This window comes from Dipodomys spectabilis, unplaced genomic scaffold, assembly GCF_019054845.1.
Source record: "Dipodomys spectabilis isolate Male_0828 unplaced genomic scaffold, ASM1905484v1 ptg000208l, whole genome shotgun sequence".
NCBI classification, from domain to species: Eukaryota; Metazoa; Chordata; class Mammalia; order Rodentia; family Heteromyidae; genus Dipodomys; species Dipodomys spectabilis.
This window is the reverse complement of record NW_024870885.1, coordinates 335,108-356,216: the sequence shown is the minus strand read 5'-3', so window position 1 is coordinate 356,216 and position 21,109 is coordinate 335,108. Positions and strand designations below refer to the sequence as shown.

General features: G+C 48.5%; 1 protein-coding gene across 1 annotated transcript in view; it reads right to left on the bottom strand.

The window, feature by feature from the left end:
- Window positions 1-21,109, bottom strand: part of Tbcd (tubulin folding cofactor D) — a 164,854-nt gene that overhangs the window by 127,618 nt on the left and 16,127 nt on the right. Inside the window, exons 4-7 of the mRNA XM_042696601.1 lie at window positions 20,109-20,210; window positions 18,643-18,789; window positions 18,186-18,241; window positions 13,670-13,799 (exon numbers count right to left, since the gene is read on the bottom strand). Of these exons, the coding sequence (XP_042552535.1) occupies window positions 13,670-13,799; window positions 18,186-18,241; window positions 18,643-18,789; window positions 20,109-20,210 (435 nt within the window). The remainder of the gene's footprint in view (window positions 1-13,669; window positions 13,800-18,185; window positions 18,242-18,642; window positions 18,790-20,108; window positions 20,211-21,109) is intronic.

Sequence of the window (21,109 nt, the reverse complement as noted above, 5' to 3'; positions counted from 1 at the left end):
TGGATTCCAGATTTAATATGTGTCTTGCTTTGGTCTTATTCCTCCTTTTCTTCCCTTTGGGAATAGGAATATTTCATCTGTGTCTTGGTATATTAGAGGCAGGACCTCATAGCGAGGAGCTTTTCTTTAGAAGAGATTTTGAATTTGGACTTTTGAACAATGCTGGAACTGTTAAAATTACGGGGACTCTAAAAGATGGAGTGAATGTATTTTCCATTATGAAAGGCCCATAAGCCTTTGGGACAAGAGGTAAATGCTACAGTCTGAATATGAAATCTCCCCCAGGCTCATATTTAGAACCTCTGGTCCTGAGCATTTGGTACCATTTTGAGAACTTATGTGGCCTCTAGGAGGTGAGGCTTAGCTAGAGGGAATACGTCAGTGGAGGAGTCCTTAGGAGGACCTTGTCCTTGGCCCTTTCCTGTCTCATTCTGTTTCTGAGAACGTAAACTGCTCTCCCGCCCCCCAAGATGGACTGAATGCTCTCATACTCTAAGCTAAAATATGTCTTCCTTCTTCAAGTTGTTTCTGTCAGGCATTTGGCCACAGTGATATTAGATGTAACTAATTCAGAGACCAAGTAATTAGCCAAGTGCTCAAGGATCACTGCAAAGCTGGGAGGTGGCAGGAGTGGTGTGAAGGGAGCTAAATCAGCAAGCATGGGGTTGGCAAACTAACAGAAGAGACTGACTAAAGCTGGGCGCCGGTGGCTCACGCTGTCATCCTAGCTACTCAGGAGGCTGAGATCTGAGGACCACGGTTCAAAGCCAGCCTGGGCAGAAAAGTCCGTGAGACTCTGATCTCCAATAAACCACTAGAAAACCGGAAGTGGCGCTGTGGCTCAAGTGGTAGAGCGCTCGCCTTGAGCTGAAGAGCGGAGGGACAGCGCCCAGGCCCAGAGTTCAAGCCCCAGGACCGACAAAAAAAAAAAAAGCAGAAGAAACTGACCAGCATGACAAAGAGGGGGTCATGGTGGGGAGGGGAGGAGGGGAGCACCCTCAAACTGGCACCATGTAGGCCCTCTCTGGAAGGAAGGTCACATTGGGAAAAACTAATCTTTTAATTGGGACCGAATAAAAAAATGTCACTTTAGCCAGGCACCAGTGGCTTACACCTGTAATCCTAGCTACTCAAGAAGCTGAGATCCGAGGATCTCAGTTCAAGGCCAACCTAGGCAGTAAAGTCACAGAGACTCTTATCTCCAGCAAACTACTAAAAAGAAGCCAGGGGCTGGGAAGGAGGCTCAGTGGTAGAGTGCTTGCCTTGCATGCATGAGGCCCTGGATTCCATTCCTCAGCACCACATAAGCAGAAAAAGCCAGAAGTGGTGCTATGGCTCAAGTGGTAGAGCGCTAGCCTTGAGCTGAAGAGCTGAGGGACAGCGCCCAGGCCCAGAGTTCAGGTCCCACGACCAACACAAAAATAAATAAATAAAAAATAACAAGAAGCCAGAAGTGGAACAAGTAATACAGCATTAGCCATGAACAGGGATACGGACAGCACCCAGGCCCTGAGTTAAAGCCTAGGATGAGCACCAAAAAAAGTCTTTCTAGAGGCTGGGAATATGGTAGACCCTGAATGCATGCCCAGTATACACAAAGATCCTGGTTTGAGCTCCAATACCTCCAAAAAGAAATTTAAAAAAAAAAAAAAAGGAGGTATGAACTAGTGACAGACTGTGTGGCCTAGGTTCATCCCAAGAATTGTGAAATAAAATTTATAAATAAGTAGAAAGGTGAGCAAACTTCCTAGTACTCAGCCCAACTGCTAGACAGAGGAGGCAGAACCAGCCAGCCTTTAGCCACTCAGGCTACTACTGCCTCCCCTAGTCTGTGAAGACAGGACAATGGAAATGCCTACATCACAGAGCCACTCTGATACCTGACACATGCCTCTCTCCTTCCACTTTTAAATATATTCACCAGAGACCAGAACACAGAATCTCTCTCTCTCTCTCTCTTCCTCTCTCTCTCTCTCTCTCTCTCTGGGTCATAAGGCTGAAACTGGGCCTGGGCGCTGTCCCTCAGCTCTTCAGCTCAAGGCTAGTGTTCTACCACTTAAGCCACAGTGCCATTTCCGGTTTCCTGGTGGTTAGCTAAAGATAGGCGTCTTGTGCAGGAATTTTCCTGCCTGGGCTCGCTTTGAACCTCAATCCTCAGATCTCAGCCTCCTGAGTAGTTAGGGTAGGATTACAGGCGTGAGCCACCGGCCTTTGTTTTTTTGGGGGGGCGGGGATACTGGGGTTTTAACTCAGGACCTGACAGCCCCTGAGCTTCTTTTGCTCAAGGCAAGCATTCTACACCACTTGAGCCAGTGCCGCGGCTTCACGCATGCTAGACAAGCACTCTATCACTGAGCCACATTCCCAGCCCTACCAAATCAACTTAGACATACTCATTTTTTGTTTCAGGAACTATGCTTCACTAGAGTTGGTTTATGTGAAATACAAATTAAAAGTTAACTTACTTTATATAAATTCAAACATAACCAATACATTTATTTTACAAGTATTATCTATTTAAAGTGCAAATACCTCTTAAGCAGAAATACTGGGATATTCACATTAGGGTCAGAAAACACCAAAACCCACACCGTTCTCGAACCACTAGGATAAGGAAGTCCACATTATGAGTGAGGAGAAGCTAATTATACTTGAAGAATACAAGAGACAAGGACACCCTGGGCACGGCTACCTCCTCCAGGTGCTAGATGTCCCACTGAGGTAAAGCTGGGACACAGGCTGTTGGAATGTCAGCCTGGGAGGCACTGACAGGCACCCAGGCATCTTGAAAGGGGAAAAGATGGGGTGTGATCATACAGGTGCTAAGCCAGGCCATGCTGGTAATGCCCACTTCCTAATTAGCAGGTTACTCTTGCAAATAGACAGTTCAAATGGAAACCACAAAGTTACCCTAATCGGCACATTTCCTAGCACTCCTCCCCATCCCTACCCTAGCAGGTTTCCAGCTTCAGCCACGTAAGTGGCTCCCAAGCCCTGCACTCTCAAGCCAGGATCTCTGGGTCACTGGCTCTCCAGATGTTACGCCAACAGGATCAGCTGCCACACCATGAGAAAGAAGCGGTTATGATCAAAGTCCCAGCTAGCCCTGCCTTGGAGGCGGCTACCATGAGACATCCCACCAGGATTCAGTATCAGAGGGGCACAGCCATTCCCATACCTGGCTCTCTAAGGACCTGCAGAATCCCAGGCACAGGTCATTCACGGCACAGGCTTTGGAGTGGGTGGTTCCATGGAAAAGAAGAAAACTCTCCTAAGGAAGCAGGTGAAGCAATGGAATTTCACCTAGTAGACAAGCAATACTAGGACATCTTCTGGGACAAAAGCAAGACAATTAGGGCCAGATTGACAAACACTACCCTGACAGCAATGTGGAAAACATAGGGAAGGAGATGAAAATTGAAAATAAAAGTTGTAGGAAAGCCAAGCACTGTGGGTCACACCTATATTCCAGTTTGAAGCCAGCCCAGACAGGAAAGTCCATGAGACTTTTATCTCCAATAAACCACTCAGAAAAACCACTCAGAAGTAGCACTGTGTCTCAAGTGGTACAGCACTAGCCTTAAGAGAAAAAAAGAAAAGAAAAAAGCCCAGGGACAGCGCCCAGGCCCTGAGTTCAAGCCCCAGGACTGGCATCAAAAGACTAGGTGGGGGAGGGGAAACAACAGCACTCTAGTCTTCTAGTCTTATTGACTAAATAAAAGAATCTGAGCTGGGCACCAGGGGCTCATGCCTGTAATCCTAATTTTTTTTTTTTTTTGGGTCAGTCGTGGGGCCTGAACTCTGGGCCTGGGCGCTGTCCCTCAGCTCTTCAGCTGAAGGCTAGCGCTCTACCACTTGAGGCTTAGCCCCACTTCCAGCTTTTTCTGCTTATGTGGTGCTGAGGAATCGAACCCAGGGCCTCTACAAGGTAAGCTCTCTACCACTGAGCTACCTTCCCAGCCCCTGTAATCCTAATTTTTTAAGAGGCTGAGATCTGAGGGTCACATTCAAAGCCAGACTGAGTGGGAAAGTTCCTAAGACTCTTATCTCCAATTAACCACCAGAAATCTGGAAGTGGCACTGTGGCTCAAAGTAGTAGAGCACTAGCCTTGAGAAGAAAAGATCAGAGACAGTGCCCAGGCTCTTCAGTTCAAGTCCCACAACCACCAAAAAAAAAAAAAAAAATCTAAATAAAAGATTATAATTCAGGTAGTGGCAAGTTGTCAGGAGAACATTTCTTAAAACTGGTCACTGGTGCCCTGGCACAGTACACTTGTAACCGTCTCCGCACTGTGGAGACACCAGCCCCTCAGACCTGCATGTGTGCGTGCATCATGTGTACGTGCATGTATCCGTATACTCATGCATGCATGCATGCGCCCGCCCTCCCTCCCCCACACATACACACTGGCAGCAGAGTCCCACCACTGCCCAGAGTAAGGGAAACCAACACTACATAGCTTCATGGTAGAGAACTGCGCTGAAGTTTCCAGCTGCATCCCCAAGAGGACAGCGTGCACACTCTCAGTAGTCATCCCGCGCTGTATCACCATTCGCTTATTGTAGCTTCACTAAAGCACACTTTTTAAATATGTAAATAGTCCTCCCTCACCTGTCGCAGGTGTTACGTGCCAAAGACCCTCACTGTGGGTGAAAACCTGCAAAGCAGCCATAAGTGAACCACAGTATAGTAAGGGAACACTATCCAACACTGCTACCTCACAGATTTTCACCTGTTGCAGGGGTCTCTGGAACGTAACCCTGCTAGGTAAGGGATCACTGTATATTCTCAGTATATTCTCTGACATGCAGAGAAAGTCATAAAGTCAGTGATTCTCTATGAAGGAGCCAGGAGAAAAGAGGGGCAATCAATAGGACAAGGACTTTGTGTATTCCTGTCTTCTCACATAAAGAATCGTCCCACACTCAGGAGGCTGAGGGGAGAATGGCAAGTTCCAGGCCCACCCAGGCTACAATGCAAGGACCACCCACCAATCCCTCAGTGCCTGTCAGTGCATGGTCTGTGCCAGAGAGCAGTGAAACCCCAGACTAATCAGGCAGAAGATGCTCATCGTTTGATTGTCTTAAGAATGCATAGTGAGCCATAAAATGGGAGGTGCACTGATTTTCATGGAAGCATAAAGCAGGATCCAACCTAGCCACCTGCTGAAAAGCACAGGCTACACCAAAGCAATTACACCACCAACAGTTTAGAGAAAATCACCACTCAGGGGAAGCAACCACAAAGTCTGCTTCTGTTGTTCTAGAAACTAGCACAGGGCAAGATATAAACAAAAGAGTTTCTTAGTAATCATCCTAAACCACCACACCTTTAGATTGCTACCCACCCAAGCTGGCTTTTCTGCGCGGTGCAAATCAGCTTCCCCTCCCCAGGGCATGCTCTCTAAACCTGGCAAATCATAGGCTGTCAGCCACTCAGGAGCAAGTTCACCCTGCTGCCAAGCAAGAGGTGCTGGTTTGAGGTTCCCTGAAGGCACTCCCAAACCCAGGCCAAGAAAAGCAACTCCACCCCAGGCCCCTGGAGAAAGGTCCCGCACCCCCGGCCCAGGAGTGACTCACTGGCAGTGCGAAGCCTCTTCGTCCACCTGTCCTCCCCTTGTAGGCAGGCACTGGCCACCCCTAGCGCAGACCCACAGAGGTTCTACAACAGCAGCTCATCCACGGAAAGCCCTGTTCTGGACTCTCAGAAAGACCTTACCATACCTATGCCAACCCACAGCAAGAACAAGACATAAGGCAAGCAAGGCTTGCCTGCGTGTCCCAGAGGAAAGCAGCAGTCCCACCCCACCAAGACAGGCTCAGCAACAACACTCATCAGCAACAACCTCATGGTACACACGAGGGACATGGTTACACACAAAAAAATCAACACCCACACAGCCAACTCCAGGCCAGCTCTACCCAGAACACAGTGGGTTCTCGCCCAGACCAGGGAGCTCCTCGTGTCAGTGAGGCCAAAGCCTCACACTGCCATCTCAGAATGAAGTACTGTACACTGGCCCTCATGCTTTCCTGCAAGGCATCTCCCCACAGCACTATAGGAAAGAACTTCCTCTCACAAACTGGGAGCCTACGAGATCACAACTCACAGCACATCTACTGGCTTGCAAAATTAAGCCTCTGGAAGGGCCCACAACCCTAAGCTGAAGCTGGGCAGGGAGTATGACAGCACAGGGGTGGAGACACCACGCTACCCTCAGGGACCACCTCAGGAGGGGCGGAGCCAGAGACATCACCTACAAGAGGCAGAAAGAAAGGAATCTCCAGAAATGTGAAACTTAGCCAGCGCTGGTGGCCTGTAATCCTAGCTACTCAGGAGACTAAGATCTGAGGATCACAGTTCAAAGCCAGCCCACGCACAAATGTTCGTAACTCTTATCTCCAATAAACCACTCAGGAAACCGGAAGTGGTGCTGTGGCTCAAACAGTTGAGAGCTAGCCTTGAGCTGAAGAGCTGAGGGACAGCGCCCAGGCCCAGAGTTCAGGCCCCACGACCGACCAAAAACAAACACAAAAATAAAACAAAAGAAGTGAAACTTAATTGCTGAAGTTGTCAATGGCTGGGATAAGTGGGGTAAATGATTAGAATCAGCAAAGTCTTGCCGGGTGCCAGTGGCTCACACCTGAAATCCCAGCTACTCAGGAGGTTGAGATCTGAGGATCGCAATTTGAAGCCAGCTCAGGCCGAGAAGTTGCAATGAGACTCATATCCAATTAACCACTCAAAACCAAGAAGTGGAGCTGTAGTTCAAAATGGTGGAGCACTAGCCTTGAGCAAAAGAGGTCAGGGATAGCACCCAGGCCCTGAGGTCAAGCCCACAACCAACAACAACAAAAAGAATCAGTAAGATCCCAGGATGAAAAATGTATTTTTCTTCCCCAGTTGGGGCTGAGACTCACTAATACGGTGCTTGCCTAGTTGCACAAGACCCTAGGTTTAATCCCCAGCACTGCAAAACTGAATGAATACACACATATATACATATACACATATACATATGCTAGGTAAGGGCCCCAACTAGAATTGATTATTAACAGCAACAAAATCATATGAAATGAGGTCCATGACCTGGAAGGAAAACCCACCAGCAGAAAAGACTCTGGGCAACAGGGCAAGGAGAGGGCCAGCCCCGGGGGCACAGCACTCCAGCCCTTCCCAAGTCTACCGGTGTGATTAATACAGTTCAGTTTCTAATGATTTTTAGGTATAAATAACCATTTCTCAATCAACTGACATATGCCTAGAACACTGGTGGTCACTTCCCACCCACCAGGACCCTGAGCAGGGGTCGGAGACACACTCCGCTCAGAAATGGAGTCCTCTAGCTGTGCCTGCAGAGCCAGGCATTGGGACACGGAGGGGAAACCAGGCTGGCTCTGGCCCTGAAACCTGACTATGAGAACACACAGATACAAGCCCTGTGTGGAACTAGAGAAAGGAGGTGCCCACAGCAAGAAAAAAGTGAGCGGGGAAGGGCTGAAGCCATGCAACACTACGATACGCTGAGGGCCTGCATCCGAGAAGACCAGGGCTCCCAGAGACGCATCAGCCATGCAGAGCAGCCTCACGGAGACCACAAGCCCTAGTCTGAATAGCCATACTCTTGCTGTGGCAGGAGACGGCAGGAGTAGCTGGCATGAGCCGGGCGCCGCGCCGCACGCTGCCGCCCCGGCTACTCAGGAGGCCGAGATCTGAGGGTCGCGGCGCAAAGCCCGCCCGGGCAGGAGCATCTGTGAGACTCGTCTCCAATAAACCACCAGAAAACACAGGGCCTGATGTTCCTGTCCTATTCTCTCTGCCCCAAAGCCTGCCTGAGCACTGTGACTGAAAGTACAACCTGTCCTGGACTCATGAGCCCAGAGTGTCTTGATACAGCAGGGAGCAATCTCCCCAGGAGCCTACAAGAGAATGATGCTGGGCTTGGATGCTCTGTATCTGAAGAGGACTACAGGCTCTAATTGGCCTCCACATATCTCTGAGGCAAGAGAGGTTTGTCACTTCTTTTCCAGATGGAGCAAGGCACCTCACCTGCACCTAGGTCACTGGGACAGATGACATACAGGCACGGGCGAAGCACACCCAGAGTCCACGGCCAGGGCCCCCATGAGCCAGCCTCCCTAAGGCAAGCAGATGAAGTGTAAAACGCTTACCACCAGTCCCTCCTACCTGCCCAAACTAGGGACCCCAGTGTCCTTTAACCAACACACAAGAACCAAGGAAGCCTGTACCTATCTCCTGCAGGTAGCACACAGCAGACGAGGTGGGCCTCTCCTGGTACAGGGGTAAGTGCTATTGGGGGATTTCTCAGGAGCAAACCTAGAGCCTTCTATATGCTCTACTACTGAGCTACATCTCTAGAAATGATTTTGTCTTTTAACAGACTAATGCGCAGGGAAGGTGGCTCAGTGCTAGAGTGCTTGCCTTGCATGCATGAGGCCCTGGGTTCGATTCCTCAGCACCACATAAGCAGAAAAAGCTGGAAGTGGCACTGTGGCTTAAGTTGAAGAGCGCTAGCCTTGAGCTAAAGAGCTGAGGAACAGCGCCCAGGCCCAGAGTTCAGGCCCCACGACCAACCAATAAAAACAAAAACAAAACAACAACAAAAAAAAGACTAATGCTTTTCTCAATGACAAAGAAATACATGAGCACATACATGAGCAACCCCACTATGAAGGGAGATGTGGCCCATTCAGGTAGCCTTCATTGCCAGCAGTCTGGCTTCAGAAGCGCCTGTCTCTTCCCACTCACCAGAGAGAACAAAGAAAAATCATGTTAGGGCTGGGTATGTGGCTTAGTGGTAGAGCTTGCCTAGAATCCATGAAGCCCTGAGTTCAATTCCTCAGTACCACATAAAACAGAAAAAACTGGAAGTGGTGCTGTGGCTCAAGTGTTAAGAGTGCTGGCCTTGAGCAAAAGAAGCTATGGGACAGTGCCGAGGCCGCCTTGAGTTCAAGCCCAAGGTCTGGCAAATAGGAAGAAAGGGAAAAAAAGGAGGAGGAGGAGGAGGAGGCAGAGAAGGAAGAGGAGGAGGTGGAAGAGGAAGAGGCAGGGAGGAAGGAAGGATCCATCACATTAGACTGGAATCAGAGTGGGAAAACCATAGGGGCCATCAGGTGAGCAGAATGAGAAAACTCAAACGACAATTTTTATTTTTAGTAATTGTTTTCCTTCCTTGAATCTCCTCAATTTGCATTTAAACCTAATGCCCAAAATGGGGCTGAACAAAAGGGTGTTGTACAAAACAAGGTAAAGAGCACCACGGGGACACCAGCAAGGCAGAGCTGCCAAGCACTTGTCTCCCTCCCAAGGAGCCAAGAGACCGGTGCTTCAAGGGAAATAAAACCAACCCTAGTTTCGATGGGACTTGTTCAGGGTTCACCTGTTTCGCCTAACCCACACTAATGAACAGGTGGATAAAAACGGAGCCAACTGCATCAAAGGAGACATGCAATCCTGAAGCACAATACACCTGCAAGTTTCATCATGCACAGGATACCCAACCCTCTGCCTTCAGGTCTAACAAGCCCGTGGTGAAACCCGCTCCACCTCTGAGCACTCAGCACTTCCTCTTGCCCTGGAGCCTCCATCAGTCTCAACAGACCCTTCAACGGAGAAGGGGAATCACATGCTGACTCTGGAAAGACTCAGGCTTCCTAGAAGCGCAGGACCTTCACCTTCAGAAGGTGCTGGACAGGATTTGCCCACACTAGGAGCCATGGGAGGTCGGCCGCCAAAGCTGTTGCTCCACAGCAGTTTCATTCATCTACTTCCCAGGATTTCAGCTGTCTGCGTCAGACAATTGCTCACCATAGCTCGGGGCAAATCTCTCCAGATAGAACCGAGGTGCTGTTGCCAAACTGCCTCAGTGTTCTGTCCCAAACCCCCTCCTCTGTCAACACAGGCCAGGCTGGGGGACAAGCCCCTGGAACTTTCTTATACCTCGGGAGAAAGGAAAAAAGAAAACTTCTCTCCTCTTGGTGTGGAATTTGGAGATATGCAACTAAAAAGTGCCCCCCCCCCCACCATCTGACTGGTTTAACTCCACTGCACTGTGAGCAAGGACAAACAGGAGGCTTGCCTGTTCTTGGGTGCCAGTGCAATCTGTGCTCACAGGAGAAGGCAGAAACAGAAAACAGAGGACCAAAAAGGGGAAAAACAGCTGGCACTGGACACCGCCCAAGCGAGAAGGTCCATTGAGAGTCTTACCTCCAATTAAACACCCAAAAAAGCTGGAAGTAGAGCTGTGGCTAAGTGGTGCAGTGTCAGCCTGGGCTCAGAGACAGAGTCTAGGCCCTGAGTTCAAGCCCCAAGACTGGCACCAAAAAGGGGAGGGGGGGGCAGCCCTGAAAAAGAAGCTGTGGGCAGAACTAGAAGCAAAGTGACCACCACAACCTCTACAAGCCAGGAAGGGCTGCGAGGCTCGAAGACGAGTTCAAAAGCACCAGCTAGGATCATTTCAGTCTTCCAAGTGACCTGAACATGGCAGGCCACAACAGTCTCGTCTGGGTGAGCATACGCTGACTGTGCCAGCCCAGGGCGGGGTAGAGCTGAGGGGGAAAACTCCGAGGCCAGACTAACGCCTGTAGAAAACCCTAGAAGCCCCACAAGAAGGCCGAATGTGGTAGTGCAGGCCTGAAATCTAAGCACCCAGGAGGGTGAGGTAGGTTGATGGTGAGTTTAAGGCCAGCTGAAGTCCACAGCAAGACCCTGCTTAAAAAAAAAATGTTGTCATGGCAAAGGTGGTCTAAAACAATGAATCACCTGAGGTCAACCAAGCCTGTCCCTCCTCCCAGCCACCCTACAGCAACCACATTCTGAAGAGCCACCTGGATCAACCGGCTCAGGTTACACTTTTGTCTTCTCCATTGTTCTCTTAAGACTTTTCAAGAAGACTCCTGCCAAAACCTTAAGGACCCATACCTTCAATTAAACACCACCCTTACCAGAATAACCCATACCCTAAATGCACACTCCCTCAGGCCCACCTCAGTGAGCACCGTGCCCTCCACACCAGCCGCCAGCCACCTCCATCCCTCCCCTGGAGCAGCTCACTGAAAGTCACTACAAATTCCTTCCTGAAACGGAACAAGAACCTTCCGGGTCAAGGCTATGCATTTGTACTTGAGAAGCCCCACATTTTATTGATGTGGTAGGTATGGAGCCTTATTATTTTTAAAGACTTCAGAAACAAATATTGTTTTTGAAAACAGCCTCGGGCTGAGAATATGGCTTGGTGGTAGAGTGCTTGCCTAGCATGCATGAGACGATTCCTCAGTAACACACACACACACACACACACACACACACACACACCACACACACACACACACACACACACCACACACACACACACACACCAGCCTGTATCAGTGACTCATGCTACTTAAGTGGCAGAAAAACCCCTAAGACCCCTTTCTTAAAAGGAGCTGGATACAATAGTGTACCAGTTTATGAAGGGAGAGACACTATCTCAAAAGTAACCAGCAAAAACCAGAGTAGAGGTATGGCTGAAAGGTAAAAGCACCCACTAGCAAGAGCAAGGACCTGAATTCAAATTCCAATATTGGGGGGGACAGAGGGGACAACTACTGTAGGTATAATCCAGTAACAGAGGGCTTGCCTAGCACACAGGGCCCTGGTTTGATTCCTGGCACCAAACAAAAAAAAAAAAAAAAGAAAGAAAGAAAGAAAAAGGAAAGTATGAACTGGGGGAAGTGGAAAAACTTAGCGCTACTATCTACTGTTTGAGCTTTAGTACCATAAAAACTAAAAAATAGATGAATACATCAATACTGTTACATGCCCAAGGGAATTGAAAATACAAGCTTAAACCAAAACTTGTGCATAAAAGCTTCTATCAGGGGCTGGGAAGGTGGCTCAGTGGTAGAGCGCTTGCCTTGCATGCATGAGGCCCTGGGTTCGATTCTTCAGTACCACATAAGCAAAAAGAAAAAAAGCTAGAAGTGACACTGTGGCTCAAGTGGTAGAGCGCTAGCCTTGAGCTAAAGAGCTGAGGGACAGCGCCCAGGCCCAGAGTTCAGGCCCCACGACCAGACCCAAAAAAAAAAAAAAAAAGCTCCTATCAATGTTAATCACAATAGCCAAAAGCACCCAGAAAATGGAATATTATCTGACCCTAAACAGAAGCAGAGCACTGACACACGCCACATGGTGGGCCAACCCTAAGACCACCATGCTCAGTCACAAAAGCCAGATAGGAGAGGCCACACCCTGAAGTCTCCAGGCATGAGATGTCTAGAACAGACAACTCCAAGGACCGCACGGGTAGGAGCCTCGGGGGCTGCGGAGAGCTTCGTGGCACACGGGGTGATGGAGGGAGGAAACAAGGGTTGCAAAGCCTTGTAAACACGTAAAATGACTAAACTTTTCATAGGAAGAGGCAAAATGTTCCAAACATCTTCATGTGAATCACATCTTAATTTGTTTATTTCTTTACTTTTTCTGAAGCTGGGGATGGAGCCCAGAAGCTCCCTAGCTCATAGTTTCCTCTTGTTTTTTGTTTGGTGCTAAGGATCAAACTCAAGGCCTTGCTGTGTTAAAAGGGACACAGAAAAAAGGAGGCATTTCCCACGTTTCCTTCTGACATGTTTTGAATGGCAGTTCCCTGAGGACAAGAGTGATATGGATTAAGAAGAAACTGCACTCAAACATTCCTCTCACCGTGGCCCTGACACTCAAGGGCCTGAGGCGCTACCGGGATCCAGCAAGCCACGCTACCCAGAAGCCTGTCCACCCCGGGTGGACACTGGCCTGCTCTCCACCCAGCCCTCATGTGCCCTCCACCCCGCATCAGCCCAACATCACCATCTGCATGGTGAGGCAGGTGGGCAGGCACAGACACCTGCATTCACACAGGCCTCACAAGGCCCTGCTCTCCTAAGTGAGCTGTCAGCATCCTCAGCCTCCTAGACAAGGAAAAGAATAAATCTCGACCACTGCAATCAAAAAGGAGCAGGACCAGGTGCTAACTCTAGAGCCCACATCCCCAAAGACCCTGTCCACACTTTCCAAAACGAAGGCTGGTTCTGGAGCTCAGGCCCCAGGAGATCCTCTCCACTCTCTCAAGGATGCTAACCAGGGAGATTCCGAGCAACAGCTGCCCAGGCCGCACCTCTTCTGTGGAATTCACACTAGATATTTTCTCCTCATCAGCACTACAAGGCCACACAACAAACAAGCAAAGCAAAAGGTCAGCAATAGGCAGGGCATGAGGCACCTGGTAGGTGCCAAGATCCATGTTTAAACAATCAATGATGCTAAAAAGGCCGAAACCCACTCATCTGGACAAAATCAGAGCTCAAACCCTAACTTCAAAGCCCTCCTTCACTAGGGCTGGCTCTAATCATTGTGTGCTGTAACAAAATTAAGCAGGAAGAAACTGAAGGCCTGCACCTCCATGGGCAACACCGCCCTCTGGTGGCAGTCTGAGACTTCATAGCTTTCACTTTTGCAGAAGTCTAGCTCAAGGTCACACAGCAGTGGGAAAAACTGTACTGCCCCAAGGGGCAGATGATTCCCACCATGCTCCAGTCACTTCAGCAGAGAATTCCACATTGCTGCATTCTGGGTCCAGTGCAAGTGCTGATCCTGGCTTCCCCACACCCTGTCCCTCCACGCGGTCCTTACCAGAGCTTGCAGCATCCCATCGGTGGCAGAGGTGCCCTCTGCAGTCTGGAAGGAGTGGGCCAAGGTGCACAGGCTCCAGTCCAGGAAGCTAGCCATCTTCCTCTCTCGGACATCAGGGCGCGTGATAAACCTGCCAAAGAGAACAAAATCACAAGCTCAACAAGCCTCTACCACCAAAAGGCATCATGTCCACTGCCCAGCCGCCCCGCCTGGGCCCTGGCAGCCTCTAAATTGTGCTGCCACACTGTTAGGCAGGTGGGCAGCCCTACGCAGGCTCCTCTTCCTCCAGAAGACCAAGTCCTGCCCACGGTCCCAGCAGCTAATTCTCCACCAGGATCTCTCAGACACACACAGGCCTCACTGCCCTGACTCCTCCTATCTGGTCCCCAACTCATCTCCCATCCTCCTAGGCCACCACAGCTGAGAAGGGCCTATAAACTATCCCCCTCCACCTCAGGACACACTCCAGCAACCTGGCCCAGAACCAACCTAACCCAAAGACCTGTCTCCAGAGCAACCACCACGAGCCCCTTTCCTTTCCCTCTCCCAGCCCTGTATCCTCCCACCCAACACTCATCCTCCAGCCCCTAAACCAGACCCCAGCACTCCTCACTCTTCCAGCAGCTCCCATGCCAGTGCCCCTCTCTGTGGCGCAAGCCTGACTTTACCACTCAGAGAACAAAGCCCCATCCTTCCAAGGCTGATACCGCAACAGCAAGCCACAGGACAGAAGGAAACAGCAGGAGAAAGTGCTGTGCCCCCACGCCCAGCACAGGCACAGTGATAGCCCAGAGGGCCCCACAGTGGAGTGCTGGGCAAGAAGAGCCGTCGCTATCTGCCGCGGGAAACTGCTGTCCCCAGAAGCAGCAAGAGCATGGCCCAGGGCGGGAAGGAGCTAAGAGGGTGCTACGAACACAAGGAGCAAGGCCAGTCAGGTAGCACAGGTGGCCAGGGCAGGCTGAGCCAGGCAGCAGGGCTGACCAGTGTCCTCACTGCACTTCCAGGACACTCGACTAGAAGGGAGGCGTGGAGAGGCCGACACACTGACTGTGGCGATTCCCCGTCAAGGGTGGGGTCATCTCCAGAGAAGCGTTCAACGTGGAGACAGCTCCACGGTGCCCCGTGCAGTGTGCGAGGACTGGAGCCGCCAGTCCATGGCGCTGGCGCCAGCTCCACTGCGACTAAGCCTAAGTCCCCCTCCACCGGCCCTCCTGCCCATCCTGTGTCTGACCTGATCAGCTGGCCTGCGCTAGAGCTGCCTCCATACTGGCTTGGTGGCAAGTCTCCTCACTCATACAACCACATTACTGTGGTCTATTTCTTAGCATAGTGAGCAGACATAGACAGCTGGCATTCCTCATCCCGTGAACCTCCTCCATTCACATATGTATATATGCACAGCCAAACATGGTGGCAAATGCCTAGAATCCTAGAATTTGGAAGACTTAAAACAAGAGGATCAAAATGACAAGCCAGGACCACACAGTGAGCTTGAGGTTAGCCTGGGCTACATAGCAAGACTCAGTTTCAAAACTGAATAAAGTCATATTTTTTCTACACAAATTTTGTAAGGTTGCATTGTATCTAAACATTTTAGCAACTATATAACACTATCAAGAGTTACAGGAAGCCGGTCGCCAGTGGCTCACCCCTATAATCATAGCTACTCAGGAGGCTGAGATCTGAGGATCATGGTTCAAAGCCAGTCCGGGCAGGAAAGTCCCTGAGACTCTATCTCCAATAAACCACAAGAAAACCAGAAGTGGCACTGTCGCTCAAGGGGTAGAGTGCTCGCCTTGAGCTGAAGAGCGCAAGGACAGCACTCAAGCCCCCGAGTTCAAGCCCCACGACCAACAAAAAGAAAAAAAGAAAGAAAAAAAAGAAACAAGTGCAGTTCCGAAGCCTCAGGCAGAACATGATATTCAAAGCAGGCGCCCAAGGGGGAAGCAGCATTAGAAGTGACCCCACACTGTAGGTAAATACCCTTCACGTGCCCCAACAAGACAACAAGTGGACACAGGAGGCAAGCAGAGACCACACTGGTGCCACTCTAAGGCTCAGAAATTCCCTCGGAGATCTGGCCTCGCCTGGATTTCCAGGTGGAAACCAACCCAATGAGCGAAACACTCATCTCAGCAGCAGCTGTCTCTTTTAACACTTTCTCATCTCGGCACTAGATGGCGTTGAAGCCTGTCTCGCAATGACCAGCCCCAAGGCTGGAAAAAATACATTGTAGACTCCTCTCCTTGGAAGAGGCTACATGTGGTAGCATACGCCTGGATATGGTAGGAAGATCAGGCAAAAGGGGAGATCCTACCTCAAAATAGCAAGTGCAAATAGGGGCTGGAGTCATGGCTCAGCAGAAGTGCCTGCCAAGCAAGCTCAAGGCCCAGAGTACAGTACTGCCAAAAAAAAAAAAAAAAAAAAAAGAAGAGTAACAATTCACAATGCACACATTATTTTATACAAATGATATGCTAAGGAAAAAAAAAAAAAGGAAAGAACTAGGAAAAATAAAAATAAAACAAGCCAGGCACAGGTGTGGCTCACACCTATAATCCTAGCTACTCAAGAGACTGAGATCTGAGGACCACAGTTCAAAGCCAGCCTGGGCAAAAAAGTTCATGAGACTCTTATTGGTGCTATGGCACCAATAAGGCTAGCCTTGGGCACAAAGACGCTCAGGGATAGCACCAGGCCCTGAGTTCAAGCCCCAGGACAGGCAAAAAAGATAAGATACATACCACCTTTTACTTGACAAAGTTGGTAAACATTTATGAGGTCCCACCCAACTAGTAAATAAGGGAAACAGGGCCCTTCAGCTTATTCAATCTTTGTAATAATTGAATCTCAAACCCATATAATTCTTCACTCCACAAGTAGGAATTCATCCCAAGGAGCTTTATGTGGAATATTCAAGACAGTAGTGTTTATTCCTAATAGCCACACTATGGAAAGTGTAATCCTAGCTACTCAGGAGGAGATCTGAGGACTGAGGTTTTAACTAGCACCAGCAGTAAAGTCCATGAGAATCTTATCTCCAATTAACCACCAGAAAACAGGAAGTGGTCAGGTGCAGGTGGCTCACGCCTGTCATCCTAGCTACCCAGGAGGCTGAGATCTGAGGATCACGGTTCAAAGCCAGCCCGGGCAGGAAAGTCCGTGAGACTGTGATCTCCAATAAACCAGTAGAAAACCAAAAGTGGTGCTGTGGCTCAAGCCCCATGACTGACAAAAAATAAATAAGTAAATAAATGGACTTGTTTAAAAAAATATTTTACAAATAATTGATACCAATTTAAAAAATAATTTTAGGGGCTGGGAAGGTGGCTCAGGAGTAGAGCGCTTGCCTTGCATGCATGAGGCTCTGGGTTCGATTCCTCAGCACCACATAAGCAGAAAAAGCCAGAAGTGGCGCTGTGGCTCAAGTGGTAGAGCGCTAGCCTTGAGCTGAAGAGCTGAGGGACAGCGCCCAGGCCCAGAGTTCAGGCCCCATGACTGACAAAAAAAAAAAAAAAAAAAATAGCATTCCCAATTTAACAAAACAGGTGTTTCACAAAACACGCATCTTTGTCACCTTTTAGAATCTCTCAGGCAAGCTGTGTTGACCATCTCACCCCAACCCTGCAGAGAAGCCATCTTCCCCTCTCCGCGTTTTCACATTTTCCCCTGTACAGGAAGGCCTGGTTTCCCGTTTTTTTCCCCTTATTTTTCAATGCTGCAATAAGACTGGGGGCCTTGTACATATTAGGTGACCGTGCCACTGCCAAGCTACATCTCACTGTTGTGTGTGTGAGAGAGACTGAGACAGACAGACAGACAGACACTGGGCCTCAGACTCAGCATCGACACTTTATGTTCAGCGGCAGGCGCCCGACCATCTGAGTCACACCTGTAGCCCCTACATCCCCTTCTTGGGGCTTGAACTCAGGGCCTGAGTGTTGTGCCACAGTCTGTTTTTTTCCTTAACACTAGTGGTCTACCACCTCGGCCACAACTTGACTTCAGGCTTTTGGCAGTGAGACAGAAGTCTCACAGACTTTCCTGACCAGGGATCCTTACATCTCAGCCTCTGAAATCTGAGTAAGTACACTTATTAGCCCCTGGCTTTGACAATATTTGACAGAACCTGGGTGCATTCATGATCTCCACAGACCACAGCATGAACTACTTCTAAAGTAACTTGCAAACTGCCACCACTCCTCTGTGAAGGCCAAATCACACCATGGAGAACCCTGGCTGCTCCTGATCTAGATCGACCCTTCTGTCTGAAAGCCTTTTGGGTGACTCCACAAGCCCCAAACCAGCACTGGGGATGATCACTTCAAGTTGAAGTGTCTTTTGTGTCCAACTAGCCCTGCATGCTCCTCCAGAAACGGTAAAAGGATCTGAGGAGCAAACACCTCTTGGACCTTTATCTGAGAATTAGCAGATATACCCAAAACACAAAATAGGACACCCTCTTGAACACCAATCACATATCAGCCAACAGCCCAGGGCAGCCAGCAGGACTTACTTAGAAACAAGGACAGCAGCTGCATCTCGTGCCTTGTCGCTGACAACCAAGTAAGACTGCAAGAATTCAACAGGTTAAATTTGACAGGTCAATTCAGCATTCTTGCTTCTCATTATTTTCTAGGTTTCCTACAACATGCAGTATTCATGCAAAGCTGACAACTGAGTATAAAATGAATCCTTATTTTCTATCATTGTCCCTAAAGCTTCTTATAGATCACTGTTATACTTGACAGAATATTGCAATATCTACAAAGAAAAAAGACCTGCTAATTCATTCTGAACTCGACATGAATTATCGTAATTTCAAATAAAGTGAAATTTTACATCACTGAAAATAATATGGAAATGAAATACATAAATACCCACAGTTTACCTAATTGAGCTCTAATTTCAAGACAACATAGGCATGAGAGAGGACACATTTAGCAGCTAATTATCTGTGCAGTCATATTTACCTCTGCAATTTGCAGAATACGGTCCATTATGGGCATTCGTGTTTCCCCCGGTTGAGTAAGAAGGTTCCCGTCAAGACGTGAAAAATCAAAAGGAATCAGGCAGGTCACAGAGAGCCACAGTAACAGCATATATCGGGTTTCCCATGCCTAAGGAGTTAAATCAGTCAAAATGATTTCCATACAAAAGAGCTTACTAAAGCACTCACTAAGTAGCTCATGACTATAATCTTAACTACTCTGGAGGTGGAGATCATTAATACTGTGGTTTGAGGGCAGCCTAGGCAAAAAAAGATTTTAAGACCCTATCTCAACCAATAGCTGGGCTCAGAGGTGTATGACCCGTTATGCAGAGGCCAAAATCACAAAGATCACAGTTCTAGACCAACTTGGGCAAAAAAATTCACAAACTCCATCTCAACAGAGAAGACTGGGCATGACCAGGCACTAGTAAACTAAACTAATTAGTACTAATCTAGCTAGTACTCCATACTAAATAAACAAACTACATTTGGCAGTCCTGTTTAAAATAAAAGGTAAAACTCTCTGTGGACACCAGTGACTCTCACCTATAATCCTAGTTACTCAGGAGGGTACTGAGGATCTAGTTCAAAGCCAGCCTGAGCAAGAAAGTCTATGAGACTCTTCAATAAACTACCAAAAACCTGGAAGTAGAGCTGTGGTGGAGTACTAGCCTGGAGCATAAAACCTCAAGGACAACACTCTGGCTCTGAGTTCAAGCCCCAGGACTGGCACACACATGCAAACACAAACACGTATAGGCATGCGCGCGCGCGCGCACACACACACACACACACACACACACACACACACACACACACACACACACACACACGGCAGGGTGGCATGAACCTGTCATCTCTGCTATGGTCAGAAGCATAAATTAGGAGGACCAAGCTCCACACCAGCTCATTTGGGGAAAAAAAAAAAGATCTATTCAAGTGGCTGAGTGCCTACCTAGCAAGCTTGAGGCTCCCAAGTTTAAAAACAAACAGAGCTAGGAATGATAGTACAGGCATGTAACTCCAATACTCCAGATGCTAAAGCAAGGGAAGCATGAGTTCAAGGCCAGCTGGGCTACAAAGCAAAATCCTAACTCTGAAGAGAAAAAAAAAAGAAGCCAGGCACCAGTGGCTCACGCCTGTAATTCTAGCTACTCAGGAGGCTGAGACCTAGTTCAAAGCCAGCCCTGGAGGCAAAATCCGTGAGACTCTTATCTGCAATAAACCACCAGAAAACCATAAGTGGCACTACGGCTCAAGTGGTAGAGCGCTGGCCTTGAAGCTGAAGAGCTGAGGGACATCGCCCAGGCCCAGAGTTCAAGCCCCATGACCAGAAAAAAAAAAAGGGGGGGGGGGTTTACAAAGCACCAAGATAAAACAGGAGAAGGCCAGAGAACAGAGCAGCTTGCAAGGAGCAGAACCAGAAGGATTTGGGGTGACACTTACCTCATGATCTTTGGGGTTCTGATCTGTGAACATATCTAACACAGACTGTACATCAGCTACTTCATGAGGAAATAAACGAAGAAATACTTTATATCCTCGAACCTACCAAATAAAATTAAAATTTGTATTAGGATGGGCGCCAGTGGCTCATATCTATAATCCTAGCTAAAGGAAGAGGAAAGAGAAGAGGAAAAAGAAAGAAGAACAAAGAAGGGAGAAGGGTAATAGAGAAGAAAGGAAAATGGGAAGGGGAGGAGAGAGGAAGGAATAAGAAGGGGGACAGAAAAGGGAAAAGGAAATACAGGGGAGTAATATTATCTCCTTCCTCTCACCAAAGAGATCCACCCAAGGATCAGAAAGAATTCTGTCACATTACTGTAATACAACTTGGTAAAGACCAAAGAAACAAGAAACTATCTTTCTTCCTGTTTATTCATTAAATATGGTTTGTTCCAAAATTACTGATAAACTTTATTGTGCTCATCAGAAATACAGATAGGCTGCAGTGAAGCCAAAACTTCTTCTACCTTGTTTGTAGACTATCCTCTGGACCCAGGAACCTCAGAGGAGTTCCTGTTCACACTTCTGAAGAACACCCGGTTTCTCTCGTCAGACAAGAACTCGTTCTTGGTACGCTAAATGGTGTACCCCAAGCACTACCAATCCCCCCACAGCCCAGTACACAACATCATCTGGGGCCTACAGAGAAGGCAGACAGAGCACCAACCCGAGACCTCCTTCCTCAGAACCTGCATGCAGTGCAGCTGATTTCTAGAAACTCATCTGCATGCTAAAGTGGGAGAAGCACCAAGCTTTTCTCCTTTTTCCTTGAGAAAACCTTTAGGTTCTATCTGAAGGAGTCTCCCCTCCCCATCCCCCAACTCCAGCACTAAGACCTAATTCCTCAATAAATGTTCAAAAGAGAGAATAAAACCTATAATGTCTGAGAACCATACTTCCTAAGAATTAACATTTTAGAGGGTAACTTCTGGGCCAAGATG